Source organism: Nicrophorus vespilloides, unplaced genomic scaffold (assembly GCF_001412225.1).
Source record: "Nicrophorus vespilloides isolate i.1.1-1 unplaced genomic scaffold, Nicve_v1.0, whole genome shotgun sequence".
In the NCBI taxonomy this organism is placed as follows: Eukaryota; Metazoa; Arthropoda; class Insecta; order Coleoptera; family Silphidae; genus Nicrophorus; species Nicrophorus vespilloides.
In genome coordinates, this window is record NW_017096075.1 from 244888 (window position 1) to 265830 (window position 20943).

The 20943-nt window shown below is 31.5% G+C and overlaps 3 protein-coding genes across 3 annotated transcripts in view; 2 read left to right on the plus strand and 1 right to left on the minus strand.

Annotated features, from left to right (window-relative positions):
* LOC108569394 (maternal protein pumilio) overlaps positions 1-7246 on the minus strand; it is a 48271-nt gene extending 41025 nt beyond the window's left edge. Inside the window, exons 1-3 of the mRNA XM_017930926.1 lie at positions 7135-7246; positions 6530-6720; positions 3404-3664 (exon numbers count right to left, since the gene is read on the minus strand). Of these exons, the coding sequence (XP_017786415.1) occupies positions 3404-3664; positions 6530-6712 (444 nt within the window). The 5' untranslated portion in view covers positions 6713-6720; positions 7135-7246. The remainder of the gene's footprint in view (positions 1-3403; positions 3665-6529; positions 6721-7134) is intronic.
* Positions 7247-12970: 5724 nt separating this feature from the next.
* Positions 12971-17723, plus strand: LOC108569386 (location of vulva defective 1). The gene is made up of 5 exons (XM_017930913.1): positions 12971-13156; positions 14668-14850; positions 14908-16938; positions 16992-17130; positions 17590-17723. Exons 1-5 carry the CDS (start codon positions 12995-12997, stop codon positions 17721-17723), a joined length of 2649 nt encoding a protein of 882 aa, XP_017786402.1. The 5' UTR covers positions 12971-12994.
* Positions 17724-19423: 1700 nt separating this feature from the next.
* Positions 19424-20906, plus strand: LOC108569384. The gene is made up of 5 exons (XM_017930911.1): positions 19424-19538; positions 19622-19898; positions 19958-20203; positions 20303-20430; positions 20835-20906. The coding sequence occupies exons 1-5, from the start codon at positions 19527-19529 to the stop codon at positions 20850-20852; spliced, it is 681 nt and encodes a 226-aa protein (XP_017786400.1). The 5' UTR covers positions 19424-19526; the 3' UTR covers positions 20853-20906.
* The last annotated feature ends 37 nt before the right edge of the window (positions 20907-20943 follow it).

Sequence of the window (20943 nt, forward strand, 5' to 3'; positions counted from 1 at the left end):
TAAAATACCACTTCGTAAAAATATAATAAGCTACATGCGGATATTTCGACGAACTAAGTTGGAATACGTGAAACTTGATCGTAATTGAAAAAATCAATAAAACTGCCGCATGACGTCGTGAACAAAATGTAATTACATTTTCTCGAAAATCTTTTCACCTTCAGAACGCGGCGATATGTTAAAATGAATGGGTTTACGGTTGTTAACAAAATAATTGCTTTCAGTTCGCAACATCGTCTGACACTGCGCATTAAACACTATGCAAGAGGAGGCATTCTCCATTCAATTTTAAATACAAAAAGGCTCAGCTCATCCTAGTCATTCAAATATTCTTGTTTTTCTAAAGTTTAAAGCAGCAAAACATTATTAACTCTTTATGGATAATAACATTATAAACATAATAGTTTAACCAATTATGAACATCACAAATATATTAAAATTAATTAATAACTTAATTAAATTCTTCGTGTTATAATAATTTCAATTAAAAACAAATTACAAAGCTATATTCAACTAATCTTCATTTGAAATACTTTGTTACACGAAAATTTCTTGCACAGAAATGAACTTAAAAATATAAATATTTATTATGTATGTATATAAATATTGAATTATCAATGTCTAATGTTATCATTAGAATTTGATAACAACCTAAGTATTAAATATAAACACTTGATTTAATAAAAAAATAAACATAATATAATTTAACTGACCAATATTGTATATATGCAGTTTGTTTATTTTTGGATTATGTGCAGCATATCGACAAATGATATCTACGAATGTATAAATGTTGTTTATGTTTATTTATTTGTTTTAAAATTATAAACTATAATAGCTTACAGACCATGACCCGTAATTGTTCAGTTAACCGTCGGCCGGCCAATAAAGATGTTTATTATTGTTATAACAAACTGAATAATGGCTTGTTATGTTATGAATCTACCGCGTTATAATCTAATAAATAGCAGTTCTGTAACTTCATAAAATTCAATGTCAATGCTAAGAATAATACTTGTATTTGATAGGTTTCCTCTAGACTAGTCTTCCTAGATAACTAACTTAAGACAAGATATAGTCCTTTCGTGATCTATCAGCGACAAACATTGCTTAATTTTTACTAGCATTTAAATTTAAATACATGAACATTGGGTTACTTGCAATTTGCTGACAGTACGATCTTTGAATTAAATAGTTTTAGATGTACGTAAATCAATAATATTGCCGCATAGTGCTTAAAGAACATTAGTAGTTTAAATTAAAATTCATTAATCGTAACTCATTTTTAAGAAAGAACATAAAGCTATAAAAATAAACCAATTTAAATCTTCATACTAGATTCAAAAGTGATTATTCTAGAATAAGTGAAGAATTCTTTGAATAAAACTTATATTACGACAACAAAGATCATTTTGCAATTGAGAAACACATTCAATAGACCGTGAAGATATTTGTCATTTTTAAATACATAAATTGAGTTAACTAATACAAACCAATTATTATTGGCACGATCAAGGTTGATACTAATGAAACTAAACTGAAAGAATTACAAAATATGGATTTACTAACGATACAAAACCTTTTAACAAATACTTTTCAATTGTATTATATTTTGTAACTTGTTCGCAAATGTTACATAATTACAGTCCTGATCAATAGTTTGGTTAAGGAAAATATTATATTATATATAAAAATATATCTGCTGACATTATATAAGCCCGGTTTGAAGACCACTTAGAGTTCGCGAGGTTTGCGTTATTCACAAAAGAATTTCGAGAGCAAAGTTATAGCATATTGTTATAGATATACAAGTTCCTTCACCTTTATTTAATACGTTTTATATAATGATCTCTATCTACGTCTACTGTAATTGAAAATGGATTAAAAAAAAACATTTTAAAACTAACTAAACTTTATCAATAAACGAATGAAAGCTATCAACATAAAACAGCGTTTGAATCTGAAAGTAAGTTGTTCGTAATTATGAACTTCAGCAAAGTACAATGTGAAAAAAAATGAAACACCATAATTAGTTTGTGAAATGTAATTAATATGAGTTGTTACAGGACAACAGGTATCTTGCATTAGATTATAATGCAACGCAAATTTAATTAATTAAAATGTAATTCGGTTTAATTTGCGAAGCACATGTACTAAATCTATGCCGGTGCGAATGTTAATAAATCAAGGGAAACGAATACGTTTCAAATAAATGTATTTAAACTGTGCAAAAGCAATTAAATTCAGTTTCAGACAAGCGTCGGCAATTTCATCTTCGCATCCAGGACGCGTGATGTAACCATTATTTATTTTTTTTTTACATACGTGTGTATGTAGTCGAATTCAGTCAGTGCTCAATGTGATTTATAACGAAGAGGGAAAGTTAAACACTGAGAGAGCATACGGGGGGACCACTTCCACTGCGCCGACTACTGATGATTACGTCTGTGCTTGGTGGATGTAGGTAGGTAGGCTACAAGACGTTTCATAACTTATAAGTGTTTACACTATTCGGCAATCAGGTTAGTAAGTCAAGGTGCAAGGCCAGAAAGGCCATCTAACATATATGGTACCCATAACATGATGCCACTTCTTGGCAATTATTGTTCATGAAACGTCTAAATCCATTCGAAACAAATCAATCGAAGAAACATCCTTTAGTGACAAAATTTTACTATTATATAATTATAATACTGCTGATACATTACATTATTATTAATGGTTCAATTCTAATGGAATATTCATTAAATGGTTTAACTTTAAAGCATTGATGATTTTAACAATGCAGGTTATGAATATCAGTTTTTCAAATGTTACTGGTTTAGAAAACAAGAGCTCTAGACTAAGCACAGACATATTTTTAAAAGACGTTAACATTAGACCATGGCTTTTTACATTGCAAGACATTTGAAACAATTGCGCAATAAGTTTTATTATGATCTGCACGTGCTAAACACCGTGACGCCCCACGTAACGTCCACCTCCCGACATTGCGAATTATAAACACATTTCCTTCTATGTAGGAATTGTTATTTTCAAAACTACAAAAAAAATAGTCTTTCTCTCTCTAATTGCCAACGGTGGCGGCCCACAACAACTGTCGCGTTTTAATCGCCCCGAAAAACCAAGAATGGAATACATACAGCCGCGTAATAACAGAAGCAATTTCTGTTATGAAAGTATTGCAAACGCGAGTTTGATTAACGTTCAATTTACAAATAAGAGAAAAAAAAAATATTGGGCCTCTTGAGCAACGGAAGCAGTCGTGTAAATACAATAGCCCAGCATCGTTCCAGTAGTATATTCGAATAATTATTTAGCATGATTCATTAATAAGTATGTGCACTGAGGCGCATCCGATTATTTATATTTCCATTACTATTTATGAATGTGTATCTCTTACCTGCGTGGGTTGACGGACAGAGATCTGATGCTGAGGACAGTGAGTGTGGACGGTCTGCTGCTGCATATATGGATTATGCATAGGAGCTGTCATTTGACCGGGCAACTGGTACATTAACTGGTCCGTAGGTACGTTTTTGTTCTGAAGACCCAGGTCATACAACCTGGGCATACCCGTTGGATCCATATACGTCATGTTCGGTGGCTGGCCGGCCTGATGTTGCATTTTGTTGTTCACTGGGAACTTCCATTTGTCATGATTCTGAAACAATAGGATAGACTTGTTTATATAACGACGCAATTAACCATTTAAAAATATCAAAAGACATGATTAGTTTACGAACAATTATTATAGAGTAAATAAAGAATTCCAAAACGTTAAGCTTCTGTGCAGAGGCGGATTATCGATCCACTAAGCTCGTGTTTTGTCTGCGTTGTAAATCAGAATTAGGTTGCAGATCATAACATTTATTTAAGATGCATAAAACACAACCTTTTCAAAATCATACTTATATAAATACATCACAAACAATCCATGCATAACTAGAAATTGAACATAATTATAATTAGTGTAAAATATATATATATATTTAAAAGAATAACCAACTTCTTAGTTTTGATTATTATGATATAATAGTAGCAAACAGAAGTAGTAATCACAAGCATATTCCTTTCTTGACTATAACGTGATGAACTACTCTTGGAAATTAGTTTAACGAGCTATTTTTATATACTAATGATACCTACTTAAACAGAGACCATCTATCATTTGATTACGCCAAACACGTGTAAGATAAGCAGTAAAATGTAAGCAACAACAATTTTCATATTAAACCAATATCTGTTTAGTATATAAATAAAAACAAATCAACTTTCCAATGCAAATCTTTAATTAATTTTATAAGCTGTTTGGCATTTTAACAAATACTTTAATAAATAGTCATTTATTGAAAATATCGATTAATAGATCCAAAAAAAAATCAAATTAAAAAATTAAGTCTTAATAAAAATAATTTATTAATACATTTGAACTTTTGATTTCAATATAATATTGACAACTCTCAATTGAATGGTCTATAATCAATATATGTCTCTTTTGTTAATGTAATGGTTAGTACAACTATTACAATAAATATTATTTGTATTAAATCACAAATTGATATTAAAACTAAAGCTTGTGGTTAAAATAATATTATTGACAGAAAAGTGATATAACATATAATGTACTATATTTGTTTCAACTGTTCGATTTAATTAGCATTTAACATGTTCGATTTTGAACGCAATTCTATAAATAAATTATCAAACACGATAGAAATCGAATGAAACAAAAACTTGAAATTAGCTGAAATATTTAAATATGCCAATGCATTAGCATTTAATAGATCAATATGACCATACAGTTAAATGCTTAAAATAAAATATCATATTCAATTATAATTAACGAATTCGAAAATAAAATGATAATGCAATGATTCATATTCCTATTTATATTTTCAAATATTAAAGCAGAAGCTATGACTATTTATGTTACTACTAAAACGTAAAGTAGATTCAAAATAAAATACACGAGCATTGTTTTTTTTAAAGACAACTATGAAACGAAAAGTGGCTATTACAATTAAGAAAATAAAAACGAGAGTGTAGAAATGAAACGAAGCGTCACTCTGTATAATAGCAGATTCGTTTACAAATAGTAAAAAGCAAGCAGGATATACAAAAAAAAAACGAGTCAACGCACAGTACACAATAATATTTACACTTCGCACCCATTCCATTAAATAGTTATTTCGGTTTTCTACTACGTCATGTATTTATTACCGGTCTATACTTAGTACATATTATACTTATAAATAAATAAAAATATGCGGAGAATGAATGTTCAGAATTAAAAAAATATATTAACAGTGGGACATTGTATATATATATATATTAAATTTATAAAGGCAGAAAAAAAAATTTGGAATTTGTTTGTAATTGTTAATGTTGCATTTGAGAATTTATTAATTAGTAATAATAGTGTATTAATGAGAACATTAACAAACAATTAATTACAATTAATTTATTAGTTAGTTGACTAAAATTGAAAGTACATTTAAGAAGTAATAGCTCAAAGCACTTGCAAAGCAAATCTTGTTTGCTAACACAAATTGTTTATTATAAAGAACCAACTTCAAAATGTATCAATGATCATTAGTAATAATAATATGAAAAACAATTATTGTAAAGCTGCCAGTTCATTACGGTAATTGGAAAATTTAATAAAATAACAACTCAGTACATATCGCAAAAAAAATTTAATCAACTTAGTGTAGGGGAATAAAATGTATATTAGTATAGAAATACCTCGCACAGTTCCGTCTATATCCCGGATTATTTGAAACCGGACTAATTGAGAACTGCATAAAAAGAGACTTGACTGTATAATGTAAAAATGATCATTTATGTATAATAAAACGAGGTATTTCTGTACATTAATTACTCTCTTTTTAAGAATCGAATCTTGAATTGAAGCTGAAAGATTACAAGGAATATTTATCTACGATAAGATAGAAGACTAGGTTAATGCGGAAAGCTCGTCTTTTTGCAATTTCTAGATCATAATTACGTTTTTACTAACAAATACTAAAATGCAATTAAATCTCATGTAAGCTTGAATATGTTTATATGCACAGTAAATAGTTGATACCAGTGATATATAGAATAGTAATTTTTTGATTAATTTTAGTATATGTATTAACAATTTCTATAAACATTATTGTTTGTGATGTGTATAATTGGTTGTCTATAATAAAAATAATTGAAATTTCTTAACAAATTAATAACAGACTGTAGATATTTCTATTCCATCAAAGGGTTTATACAATTTGTGTTTTTAAATTAATTTGGATTTCTTTACATAATTTACTCAACATTAGTTAACTTGAATATTGTTAATTTTTATGCTCATTACATTGATAATGATGCATGTTTGTTATTGAAAGATCAAAATGGTTGTAAATAGAATATTGTTTATAAGAAAACATTGTTTAACTGGTTGTCTATGATTAGATAAGAATTGTTTATAACTAAATATAAATTGAATGCTTATAAAATGTTAATATATTGGAAGGTTGAAAATACTTACATCAATAACAGTATCATCTCCAAGAGCCCAACGGGTTTGCTTCTGTCCAAACTGTGGAAATTCTGGATCAGGCTGTCTTTGGAACTCATACCCAACCGCAGCATCATCCTGGGTACGTTGAGGTCCCCTGTCCATTTCCAAGTGAACTACACCATTGCCATCACCACCACCCAACCACTTCATTGGTCTCACTTGAAATTTAAAAAGAAAATTGCATTTTGCTTTGGAATATATATATATCTAATGCATGGGAGAGAGACAACTCAAGAGATTCGCAAAGTTTTTGAGGTTAATTCTGCAAACAATTAATTGGCATGGGACGCGCGGAGGCGTGAAGGGAAACGTGCTGGTTGGATATCCGCAACGGTCATAGGTTAACAATGCTAGAGGTGTTGCATGATAATGCAGCAATGCATTTTCTAGGCATTGTTTATAACGGGGGAGAGAATGACAATTCGAATTCCCGGTACGGAGGATGGATCTCAGTAAAAACAAATGGCTGACGGCACAATGACAGATGTACACAAAAAAATTGTTTGCAATTTTAACCAAGCCGATGCGGATAATTCGGTTCGCTTTTGAGGTTAAATTATTGGAATACGTACCTTTGCTTGTCTCTGGTTCGAAACGGCAGTGAACAGTGCGTATTTTCGCGAATATACGTTTGAGAAACTTCGGCGGCGGCGGCGGCGTCGGCGTTTGTAGTAAAGATTTTCTCGCACTCTAAACAACTAAGGCTTCGATCACAACTTTAGAGACACTGAATTTTTATTACGCACAACACAAAATATTATCACTAACTATACAATATACTATTTACAATTTACAGGGTCAACACGATTCACTAATTAAGCCATTTATAAAGGTTGATATTTTTAGATTTTTACAAATGACAGTAAACCGTGAACGAAGCGCTCGCCATTTTCTTGTTATGATTGCCGGGTGAGAGAGGGACAGAGAGTGAGATGCTCGATGCCAGCCTGCGCACAGCAAAACAAAAACAGCGCACGTACAGCGCGTCTTTCAAATATTGCCAAACCCATCCAGAAATCGACCAACCTCATAACATAACAAATTCTACAACAACAACAACAATATCAATAGCAAAACAACAAATTGCTTGTAATTCATACGATCACAATACCACAATCTTTGTGATACCCATTAACCAATTAACTGCATTTATGGTTGTAAAATAAATAGAGCTTCATTATACACATTCTATACGTTATCTACGAATGATATTGATTAGATATGTTCATTTAAAACATGTTTTGTTTAGACACAAAATACCATTGCAAATATATAGACTACCAACATAACAACACGCCTTTTAACTCTTTTAACGAAGCCTTAAGAATACGCAGAGAATTTCAAAAGAATATTATGAATTCATCACTTAAACTTAATAAATAACATTGTGCAGTATTAATGTTTAATTATCATTGGTTAAGACAAAGACTTTATCTAGACCAGTGATTCCCAAACTGGTCTATATCCAGGGGGTCTATGACAACCTACAAAGGGTCTACGTCAGCGAAAAAAAAAAATTTTGGGGGTACACTGATAGTACCTATTTACTTACATTATACTATCTTATAATATATGTTTATAAAATTGTGTAAGTTGTAGGAAGTGTGTAAGGCATTCGCTTTGTGGTCGCAATACATTTTGAGTTTGTAAAAACCTGCACATAATGATATACCAGTATCATCTTGTTACAAGCATACGCGCAGTCTCAGAGCAAAGATCTTAATAATTATAAAGATGTCCCAATATAAATAATAAATTTACAAAAAAATCAATATCTTAACCCAAAACCGAAAAACATGGCAAGGGGTCTACGACACAAAAAAAGTTTGGGAACCTCTGATCTAGACCAATAGTAAATTATGATTATATTCTGTAGAAACCTGCACAAACTCAATATTAAGTTTCGTTTAAATGTCTTAATAAAAAGACTAGTTACTTGTACACAATTCATAATAATCATCTAATGTTAAATGTTTGTTATGAAATTGATGATTTATTATAATTAAGAAATGTTCTACAAACGCTAGTACTACTGGTAAACATATATTGAGTTGATAATGCAGCTATTAATAAAGATCTTACCAAGAAGGTAGCAAATAGGCAAGTATGTACTGAATAGACTTTTGTTTATTTAATAATGGCTTAGACGAAAATAAGTTGTAAAACATCAAGTATCCAAAGTATTTATAAGTATAATAGATAAGTTAATAAAGCAACTTCGATTTGTATTTTTATGACAATTAATAAGTAATTTCTCAATTAGTAAATATCATAATCTTAATAGAAAGGGAAACAACAACTCTATTATGATAATTCTTTAAAGTGAACTATAATTGATATATTTCTTTAATTGTCAGATATTAGTAAAACAGAAAATGTATATGCTTACCATTTATCAATACAATTTATTTTATTGTTTACTAAAACAATTTAGATAATATATTTCATTAGACTCATTCATATTTCGTTATCTAGCTATTTTCTCTAAACCATGATAAGAATTTTATTCTTAAACGTTAAGAAAATACTTTAGTAGATCGAAAACTGATATTTAATCAATTTTGTTATTAACAAACAACAATACATTAGTTCTAATTATTTACTCAACATTTATTATTTAGTTAATTCAAAATAAATGTTATTATAATTAGTTGCTTAAATATCTTCAGTTTCTCAGAAAATGCTGTTTGCAAATTTTTCTTTCCAATTATATATCAAGAGATAACTTCAAAAACTTTAAATTCCAACTAAAATATGTGAAATAATATGACATGCTGCATATCTACATTTGTGTACTTACTGACTCCAACCTTTTGTATATAAAAAAAGAAACACACGTTCCTTAACATTCTTAAAATAAGTTTCTAATAGTTTTTAATTATATTTTAAATAAGACAATTTATATGTATTATTTCCTTGATTCAGTTCGTTGTTTAATAGAGTACGATTAAATTGAAACATCTAATCTGATTTAAGTCATTAACCCTGTCAACCTTGATTCGCCACATAATTATTTCTTCGTCTCCTCTTCTAGAGAAACAGGAAAGATATCCTGTACGAGCGACATGCTTGGAAACGTTTTTATATTATTCCGCACATAATCTAAATACGAAAACATCTCAACTTATTATACATGCATGTAGTCATTACAGAAATCGTAAATACTCATAACTACACTTTTGTTGTTTTTTTTTGTATTTTCAAGGAAATACCATTCTTCAGGAAACAATTACTCAATTCAAATTTTAGCAATTGTAATTACAGTATTTACATGGTAGATGAAGAGAAACAAAACAAACCGAAAGAAGTACGATTGAAATGTACACATTTTAAGTTTTTTTTTTGCTGGAAGATGAGGTATGTATTTTTTCCTTTTTATTTATTATCACTTTGATGGCGGTTCATATTTCATCGTCTGAATGATTCTAGTAAAATTCTAACTGAGAATTATGGAAATACGAGATGTTTGTTAATTGCGCAAGGTTCTAAGAATGAACGTGTTTCAGAATATTCGACACTTCTGCAAAATATCAAATATTAATCACTAAAATAAAAAAAAATTCTTGTATATGCTTCTTCACAATACAGCCATACCTCAGATAACGTTACTTTTGATATAACAAAGTTAAAAAATTGCTTAAATAACATTGAAAACGTTTATTGCATTTAACAAAAATGATCGTGACTTAGGAAAATATGTTGAATGTTGCAATAACTTGTTAAATGAATGAAAAGAAAGAACAATCAACTTTAAACTCATATTTTAAAATGTGATTTCACTTTGTAAGTAAGTTCACTGCTTATTTAATCAAACTTTTCCTTTCGCGACAAAACTTTTTCCATTCTGACCTTTGAAAACAAAGTTTTACTGTATACTACTTCATATTTAGTAAGTAACTAATGATATTCATTACAGTTCATAAATTATACAGAAAACACGTAAATTGAAGTATTTCCTTGACACGAAATACTAATAGATTTTAATGTAAATGTTTTTAATATTACTATAAAACGCAACACATCTTTTTTTTTAAATTTTGATCCAGATATAGTTATACAATATTTAACTATCCTGATAACTATCCTCAATGCTACGAAGTAATTAAAAAATGTTACCTTGAAACTAGTCCATTTAATAAACTAAGTGGAAATACATGCATGCATACGAGGACTACATACAGAAAGAAGTCACTATGTCGGACGTTCGACATCACGCAATTCCCTAAGCTTATTTTATAGACCCATCATCGCCTGCAAATAATAATTATATACTTATGCAGAAACCTAGTAATTACATGTAATTCGTTGTGGATTTAGAAGATTCTCAATAGATACTATAGATAAATTCTGATAAATGTAATAAAAAATATGAAATGTTAGTACATAATCAGGTGCAATCGATTATAGTTAATTGTGGAAAAAAAGTTTGATTCAATGCATTTTTTTTTAGATTTACTATTCTACATACAATAGGAATCTTCAATGGATAACATCACTATTTACTACGTTTAATTAGAGAAGAATAAATGTGCCAGTTCGAAACAATAAGTAATTGTGTTGATGATCGTTATTAATTTTGAAAAAAAATAACTTTGTATTATATATTATTCGAAATTGATTTATCAGGAATAATTGTGGAAAATATAATTTTTTCATACAAAAACGTAATAAATATAAAGAAATCTCAATACAATTACCCCAAAATAACTTTCTGAAATTTCACTAATTATTACTTATAAGCTGAAATAATACTCTAAAATTTGAAGACAATTTTTGCAACTTTGAACGCGATTTACTCCCAAATGGTTGAATCTACAATAATGTGTGACTACTAGCAACATTTGAGAAAATCACGTAAATGTGAAGGCAATGCTTTTTCGAACAATAAGTTTTTAAAATTAAATACAAATTAGTGGATGAAACCACAGTAAGGTGTGAATACTCACGCGATTTACTGCCAAATGGTTGAATCCACAATAATGTATGACTACTCACAACATTCCCCGAACATTCAGCTTTTATATGCATCTAGTGTAATCCACTCAATCTTTTATAGTTTCTGAGAAAATTACATTCCTCGAACATCCAGCATTCATATGCATCTTTTGGATCCGTTCAATCTATTATAGTTTCTGAGAAATACACTAAAATGTAACACTGCTTTTTCGAGCGTTAATTTTTTAAAATTAAATGTGAATTACTGGATGAAACCACAGCAAGATGTGAATAGTCGCTACATTCCCCAAAACATCCAGCTTTAATATGTATCTTTTGGATCTGTTCAATCTATTGTAGTTTTTGAGAAAATCACTTAAATGTGAAGACAATGCTTTTTCGAGCGTAAATTTTTCATTTTTTCAACTTAGATCGCGATTTACCGCCAAATGGTTGAATCCACAATAATGTATGACTTCTAACAATATTCAGCTTCCATATGCATCTTGTGTGATCCACTCAATATTTGATAATTTTTGAGAAAAGTACATTCCTCGAACATCTTTTGCATCCGTTCAATCTATTATAGTTTCTGAGGAAACATTAAAATGTAAACATTGCTTTTTCGAGCTTTACATTTATTTTTTCAACTTCAAACGCGAGTTACAGTCAAAATAGATCATTTAAATATGAAGATACTTCTTTTTCGAGCAATAATTAAATTCCCGACTAAAGAATATATGCATTAAGTTTATTGGTACAATTGATTATTTTATTAAATTAATTCATATTACAAATAGTGTGTGTCGGCCAACAACCTTACTGTGCAACAAATATCGAATATAATTAAAATTTATGACGGTGATTTTATTTCTTAAAATGTGTCAATGAAACAGTACGATTCAATGCGGTTGTTACCACCAATGATCGCAATAAAAGTTCCTTTAAATTTCTAATAACAATATCTCAATAATATATTTGTACATGTAGAGAAGAAATTCTGTACAGGGTGGGCTCGGTTTCATTGTGTAATTTCAATATTTAATAAGACGTCCAGTTAATTTCCAGTGGCACGAACTGGTATCCAATTCCGTTCGATATAAATAAACAATGAAGGGACCAATGTCGCAATACAGATAATATCGAGCTTCAGCGGTTCAATATACGAGTTTTGCCTTCCCCCGCCGCCGCAACGGTCGGTCTCGTAATCAAATTGAATTTTTCAAAGGGAAGGCGGTGACAAAAGCCGCGGCAAAAAAAATGAATAAAAACATAAAAAAGAGCCGAACGGAAAACTGAAGAACAAAACGGGTTAACGCACACATACACATATATATATATATAGTGTAGAAGAAGAAGGAAAAAAAAAAACGCGAGCGCCGCACGTAGGTTTATTATATGTAATTTTTCGTAGTATCGTCTAGACCTCAGGCTAATTCACGGCATTAACACCTTGATGTTCTTCAGTGTTTCTTTTACCGCGAAGCCGGCTACATCATGTCAGCAGGAGGAGCGCGAATTCTCATCATCTTGACTACTTTGGCCGCAACATGCACTTCTTCGGCGCACCATGGATGGGACGATTATCATTACAAGAAGCCTTTACCCTCTGAAGTTATGGTGGATGTTATCAACAATTTGGGATTAGCCTTATTAGAAGTAAGATCGCAACTATTTTTCATCCTTCTATCATAATAACTTTCATCCACATTATTTTCAATAACATCAATTAGCACCATTATTTTAAATACATAAATCAACAAAGCACACTGCGTTTTTTTTATTAAATTTATTTATTCAAGTAATTGCAAATCCAGGAAGCAATTTAGCTGAATAATTGAATATATCATAGTCAGGGTAACGAACAACAATGGTTGCAATTAAGTTCAGAAGAGCAGAAACGACTCAAGATAAATCTTTTATTTTTAATGTTTTTTTAGTAAATATTAACCGAATTAGTTGATCGAAATTTAATAAGTATTGCAACTAAGTAGTAAGTAAGTACCTAATCACAATCTAAGTAGAACTAAACAAGTAATATTATTTGAAATGTATTGAAATAAATAAAGAAAATGTATTTATATTATCATATATTATTGAATGTTTCAGAAATTAGTATTTGAATAAAACTAAACGTTGCATATGGCCATGGGGGCTATTGTTAAAAAAAAAGTAATACAAAAGTAATGATACTGTTTTTGATCGTAGGAAATGGGCAATTTCTATAAATTTTGTAAAAGGTTACGCGAAATAACTGTAATTTAACAGAAATTTTACATGTATATAAAAAAAATGATTGTCTCCTCATTATTTATAGGTACGGACGAAAAACGGTCGATGCGATGCACGACTATTACTCTTTATTACGCTGCATACGCGAAACTGCATTTATGATCCATTGTATCTTTCCCATTGAGACTTCTCGTAATGATAACAAATATGCGAAAGCAATGAACATATTTCAAACCAAATCAATGGAAATATAAATTAATGTTACCATTATTTTTACTATCGAGTTATATAATCTTCACCTTACTTTTTTGTTGAAAAAACAATTAGTTATATTTAGTAATAATTGATTTGTGAATTTGTGTAATTCTGAAATTTAATAATTATTTTAAATATTTCTCACAAAATCTAACAAAATCATAAACGAAATAACTCTTATATTTACAAACAGAAGTTTCTTAATATGTTGCAAATGAATAACTGCTAGGAAAATATTAATAACCAGCATAATAATAAGTTCTTCTAAAACTGGTACTCAAATACTAGTTAATAGATTCGTGTACACATTTGCTACCTTCTCCTTCAGTTAATCATAGGTTTGTCGAACTAATTTCACGCACAACATACTGGGTGTTTATAAATTATGATCCCTATTATTGACAGCATAATTTGTGCCCTAGATCACGACATACTTACAATATTTCACTGTTTGTTTAATATGCGGCTTCAATAATAAATATGGAATTATCGATTCATACCTATTTCATTGTACCGACTTTTCCATGTTGATGGCAACGGATCGATGGCGTTTAAATTTAGAAACGTCCGCAATTATCATAGCTTATCGCTGTCCAATCAATCCAATCGAAGAATATTTCGCTTCAAATTTGTCCTGACTATCAGAACTCGATACATTTATAATTACAAATATGATAATTTAGGTACACAACGAGCAGAATCACAATAACATCGCAATATCACCGTACGGAGCAACCACAGTTCTTGTGGCGCTTCTCGAAGGAGTTACTGGGAACGCGGCACAAGAAATCATATATGCTGCAGACCTTCCGCACGATTACGCTGTTATGCGGGTAGGTCTAAGAGATATACATCGACATCTAAAGGTAACATAATCTGTGAAATTTTAATATATTGCTAATATTATTGTTATGCGCTTAAAGAGTTACTTCATACCGAAGGAAGGTTTTCTCGCAGGTCTAACTTTGAATCACGAGAACATTACATTGAGAAGGGATTACGAAGAGATCCTTAGATTCTACGGCTACGATTTAGAATCTTTCAATAATCCGGCCTATCCTGAAACGACCACACCGATCGCAACCACTACAACCAAAGATAAAACAACAACAACTGATATGCTTGAAACTACGACAATCCCAGCAACCACGCAAGAAATTACTGAAAAAATAGATACTACTACCACTGTTCCAACTACAACTATTACGATGAAAGCTGAACCGACAACTGTCACTGAAATAACTAGTACTACGTTTAAGCAGGAAACTGCAAATACTGAAAACGTTGAAAGAACTACAAGGATGGATGATATTAGCACAACTATAAAATCGTCAACTGATGACATTAAAGAATCATCGACAACTCAAGAAACTACAACTGATGCACAAAGTTCTACGCAAGCAAATGATGTTATTACAACATTAAAATCAACTGTAGATCCAAAACAGAAATATACCAAAGTTGAAGATACTACAATACAAATAACAACTGAGAATGATATTGGTACGACTAAGTCAGAAAAAACGGAAGGTACGACTGTAGAAGATGATGTAACTACCACTACCATTAGTTCATCGACAGGTCGAATGGAAAAATATACGGATGTAAAAGATGTAGTTAAGGAAGAATTTACTGAAGCAGAGAGCTCATACTCTACTCAGAATAAATTCGTAACGAGTACATTTAATGCTAATGGTGGTTCAACTACAAATGCGAATCCGACGAAATTCGATTTGCTGAGCACGATGTTTTTCGATTCAGATGAAGACGAGGATCTAGCTACAACCGAATCAAAGATCACAGTTAATATTAAAGAGACTACGATGACATTATTAAATTTAGATGCTACAACCACATCAAATAATGATATAATTACTGATGTGAATGGTCAGGATGTGATGAAAGCAACATCAACTAATTTAGCAGATGTAACAACAGAACAGCAGAAAGAAATTATTACAGAAAACTATTTCACTGAAAAAAATATAACTAACGAAATTGAACAAACAACTATAGTGACTACAGAAACTGCTGCTGCTACGGATTTAACTCCAAATCCTTCTAATGATAAAACGACAGTGAATAACATTGAGCAGACGACGATTGTAACGACTGAGTTTACTAAGAAGAAACTTGATACAGATTTGATTTTAAATGATATGGATTTGCAGAATAGACCAACTAGGCAAGATGATGTGACCGAGTCAGCGCCGTCTCCATATGCTATTGGTAGTACGGAATCAAGTCAACTTGATGCTGTGAGTGAGGATAATTACGAGTACGATTATATGACATCGGAGTTTCCATATAGCACCGCGTTCAGCGGCACCGATTTAAAGATGGATTATTACACACTCAGCCACGCTTCAGTATCTGAAGACACTGATTATGAAGAGTCTTCCAGTCAGTCGACTGAGATTGGTGTAAGCGAAACCACGGAGCGAAATAAACGGGAATCCGATTTTTTCGCCACAATCTCAGCGTACATTAGACCGGAAGTCATAAATTCAACGAAAAGATCGAGAGGCACTCGTTCCGTCATTGATTACATAATAGCTCGCTATTACGATACGTATCAAGTGAACAACGATAGGAAATATGTGCCACGACCGCACTATTCTTCCTACCAACCCGAACTTCCTCACACTTTCCTAGTAAATGGAAACATCCGGGAACCGAACATTAGCTTCATGACCTACGACACCGTACTGCCCTTCAGATACCTTCCAGAACTGGACGCAATGGCTCTGAGTTTCCCATTGGACAGTAATATGTATTACCTGCTGCTCGTTCTGCCAGTCGAAGACGACGGTATCGACAAGCTCATATATAAATTCAGGAAATTCACGAGTCTCAAGAACGTCATCGAGAGTCTGAAGTACACTCACGTCAAAGCTATAATACCTAGCTTCATGCTCAAAGGATATGTCGTACTAACGCCTACGCTCCAAAAGGTATTTCACAAGCTTCAATTTTTAACTTAATATTAATATGATTTGATCTCCAGTTAGGAGTACGGAAGATTTTCGAGCCTAGGCATGCCGATTTCAGTTTGCTGACTAAAGACCGTAACATTTATGTGACGAACATAGAGCAAGCGGTAACTGTGACAATAAGAAATTACATGGATAATCCGAACGGAGCCAGTGAGTAACTTTTAAATTTAACTCAATAAAATTATATATATATTTTTAAAGGCATTCAGTTTGCTTGTTCAACGGAGTGCGAACCTTACGTGTTACATAGTGATTAAACAATTTAATGAACCTTGCAGGCAAAAAAAGAAAAGTTCAATAATAGTTAACAAACCCTATGTGAAGTGATCTTACACACAAAGGAAACTGACGCTCACGCGAATTCACAGAATAATTGTTTCCAGCTTTAATTATCTTGTGTCGAATAACGAAATCTCTAAAAGTTTAGAACAAAAATGCTTACGAAAAAAATAAAATAAGAAGGAAGAAAAACAAAACCCCAAGTAATTAAGTATTTTAACAATACCACTATTTCTCCGGTTTATATAATGACAAAATAAATGGCTTAAATGTGTCTGTGTGTCGCCACTTAATATATTGCATTGTTCTCGTTTCGTTTTTCTTTTGCAGGGAAGTTGCATGAATTTAGACCTGTGGAATTCCGAGCGGATCACCCATTCCTCTACTTCGTTATGGACTCGCAGCTCCACGTTAATCTTATGGCAGGCAAAATAGTGAATCCGCTTAATTCTAGAATTAAATAAATTACGTAACGTAAACTGTCTCCTTTTTTTTCTGTACATAAATAAGTAAATAAAACTCGAAAACGTTCATTTCTCGCGCTTCGTGATTGTTCCCCTACATAAATTGACAAATTAGCAGTCAAAATCGATGTGACGTATCGAGGATCATTTCATTTTCTCTTCCAAATTCTCTGCGATGGTATTTTCTTTTTTTTTCAATTTAATCGGTGAACACTTTGCCGAAGAAACACAGGAAGATAGCGTTGTTATCGATCCCATCGAATTTCATCCAGGAATTTGCGCGGATATTGGCATCACCTGGATTATGGTACTGCACAGAATATCTGTTTTTTTTATATAGTGTTATAGCACGTTGAAATCTCAGTTTTTCAGAAAACTTTTAGTTCCTGCGTACGCCAGGTACAATGCCAGCAGGTCGTGTCCAGCACGATGCCATCTTCCTGCTAAAGAACCCTGTGTTTGCAAATGTAAATGTGAATGCTGTGAGAACAAATAACTGCTAACCATATACAACTATTAACTAACTATGTATGAACTATACATGATTGAAAAATAAAATATTCCCTTAAAGATCATTTCGTATCCAATTTATACTTATGACGAGTCTGAATGCATTAGCATATTCTTCATTGTACATATTTTATGAATATTTATAAAGTTTAATCTTCGTATTCCATCAATCTTCTCTGTCCTCCAGAGTGCCGTACAAATTATACCAGACTTCTCAATTGTCAAAAAAAAAATTGCATATTGCTAGGAAACTAGATGTAATACATCACTGCAGTTATTTTTATTTAACTAAGCAACAGGTAAATATTTTTCGCAAATAGAAACATTGACAAGAAAATTCAAAATTTTTCAGTAACACTTTTATACATATACTTTTTAATCGTCTATAAACCACTGCCTGCAATGGCATCTTCACAGTGGTTATTGAAATCTGTAGACGTCGCACGAACCGCGAAGAGTTTCATAAGTATGATGCCCACGTCGAACAACAAACTGAATCTGGGACTATCGTGGATAAAGGTAAATGATCGTTCGGAAGGTTTCCTTTTATAGATTTAAACGTGTTTCGTTGATTTTGCAGTTTTTCAAAAGATTTCTCATCCCTCCGTATGCCAATGGATCTGCGAGACCGATATTTGGCCAGCACGTGTTTCCTTGGAGAACGTATTCCTTTCAAAATTCTTGTTATAGTTTCTAATAAAAAATAAGATTAATTAAATTTGTATAATTATATTAATTATTATGTAAAATCTGAAATGTAGAGTTTTGGCATATACAAAATATATTATTTGAAGTATATTATATTACGTATTTCCATGTTGTAAATATTCATACATGAAATATGGGAAAACTAGGATATAGTATTGTAAATTTTAATTGCAATGGAAATGATGGTAGAATCTGAAAGAAAAATATTGATTTTCATTCATGAAATATGACAACATTTTAATATGATTATGGTTAGCTTGAATCAACGAACGCTTCAATTGTTTTAATATTAACTACGGATTGCCTCACAGAAAAAAAATATCTAAAGAAAATTCAATAAGTGTATAGAAAATAACAAACTAAAGATGGGAAGAAAGCTTTATAAGGTGAGAATGTATATTGCTGCAATAATTCATATTTGAAACTGGCGCTCAAGTTTCTTTCGTACACACGCATGCTCTTTCTCGGAAAAATGTCTGACATTCATAATTTTCGGTGAAATTATCTGTCAATTTATGTAATTTTAAGGTTAACCTAGTCTAAATATTGGTTTATACATAAATTGTCCACTAATTGATAATTGCAATGGCAAGACAGGTAACAAATGCGTACCGTTATTGGAATCTCCTTCTGAAATATAGCTATTCATACAATTATATTGATATCATAACTATTTTCAGGTCTTAACAAGAGTTTTAATCCCAGCTGCTGCTGTTATGACATCAGAAGCTCCGGACTATAAATGTTGCAAGAGAACGGAATTACCAATATATGTACCTGATTCCGAGAAGCAGGAGATTGTTTCCAAAGCCCATAAACATGAGCATCACGAAGCAGGTTATTTGGAAACATCCATTGGTGTTGTCCGCAAGCAGATCAGACACCTATCTCATCAGGTGCAAGTAGTTGAAGACATGGGTATTAATTATTACAATGACGGTGTGGAACAAGCCGGTTGTAAGTTGCCTGATTTATTAGAATCAGAACCTTTATACTTATGTTATTCTGCATTTAAGGGCTCATTAACTATTTGGGTGAAGAGGATAACATGACACCCAAATATCCAGCTATTGCTATCGGTGGTCTTGCTGGTTACATTATTGCTTTGAGAGGTGGATTCTTCAGGAAACTGATATTTACCAGTGCTGGTGCTTTGGGTATGGCCTCTCTATGCTTCCCCAAAGAAGCTGCTTATTACTCTGAGATTGGCATTGAAGAAACTCGCAAATATTCACACATTTTGTACAATTTCATCTATGGCGGTAAGAATTCTCTTCTTTTTTTTTTGTTCAAGCTATTTCTCAAAAGATTATGTTTAAAATAATCATGTTAATGTGTACATGCAAAAATGCAAATTTTAGTAAAGAAAGGCGATCCACAAGTTGAACTTCCGTCATTGCCAAAAATGCCTGGAAGTGTTTCTGAAGCATGGACGATGGTTGTCGATCTAGGAAAATCCGCTAAAAATTCGATTGTTTCAGATGGCGAGGTGAGTGTAGATAAACAGATAAAAGCCGTAGACGTCGAAGTCGAAGGTATAAATAAAGGCGAAGGCCCACCTTTCAAACGATCCTGTCGTTGTCCCACCAGCGGTACAATCCTTTGTAAAAATCAAGAAGAAGAACAACCCTCCCCTGAGTCCACTTGTGAAATGATTAAACCTGATCCCCATTGTACGTGTCATGCGGAACACTCCTAAATTGCCGTATCTTTCATAACGTACGTCCTCTGAACTAACAAAGTAGTGTGTTACGGTATGTATGTAATATAGTTCCGTTCCTATACTTACCCAGATGTATCCGAAATATGTTCACCGATGTGATTTATAAAAAAAAATACTCATAACGAAAATATGTTGTATTTAAATCTAATTTATTTGTTTGTTTATTGCAGCCCGAGAAGAAAAACTAAAGGATTAAATATGTGTCTTTAGATGATTAATAAAAATGCTGTGAATATATATAACATGGAATTTTATTTTCTTTCATTTTTTTAACAAAAA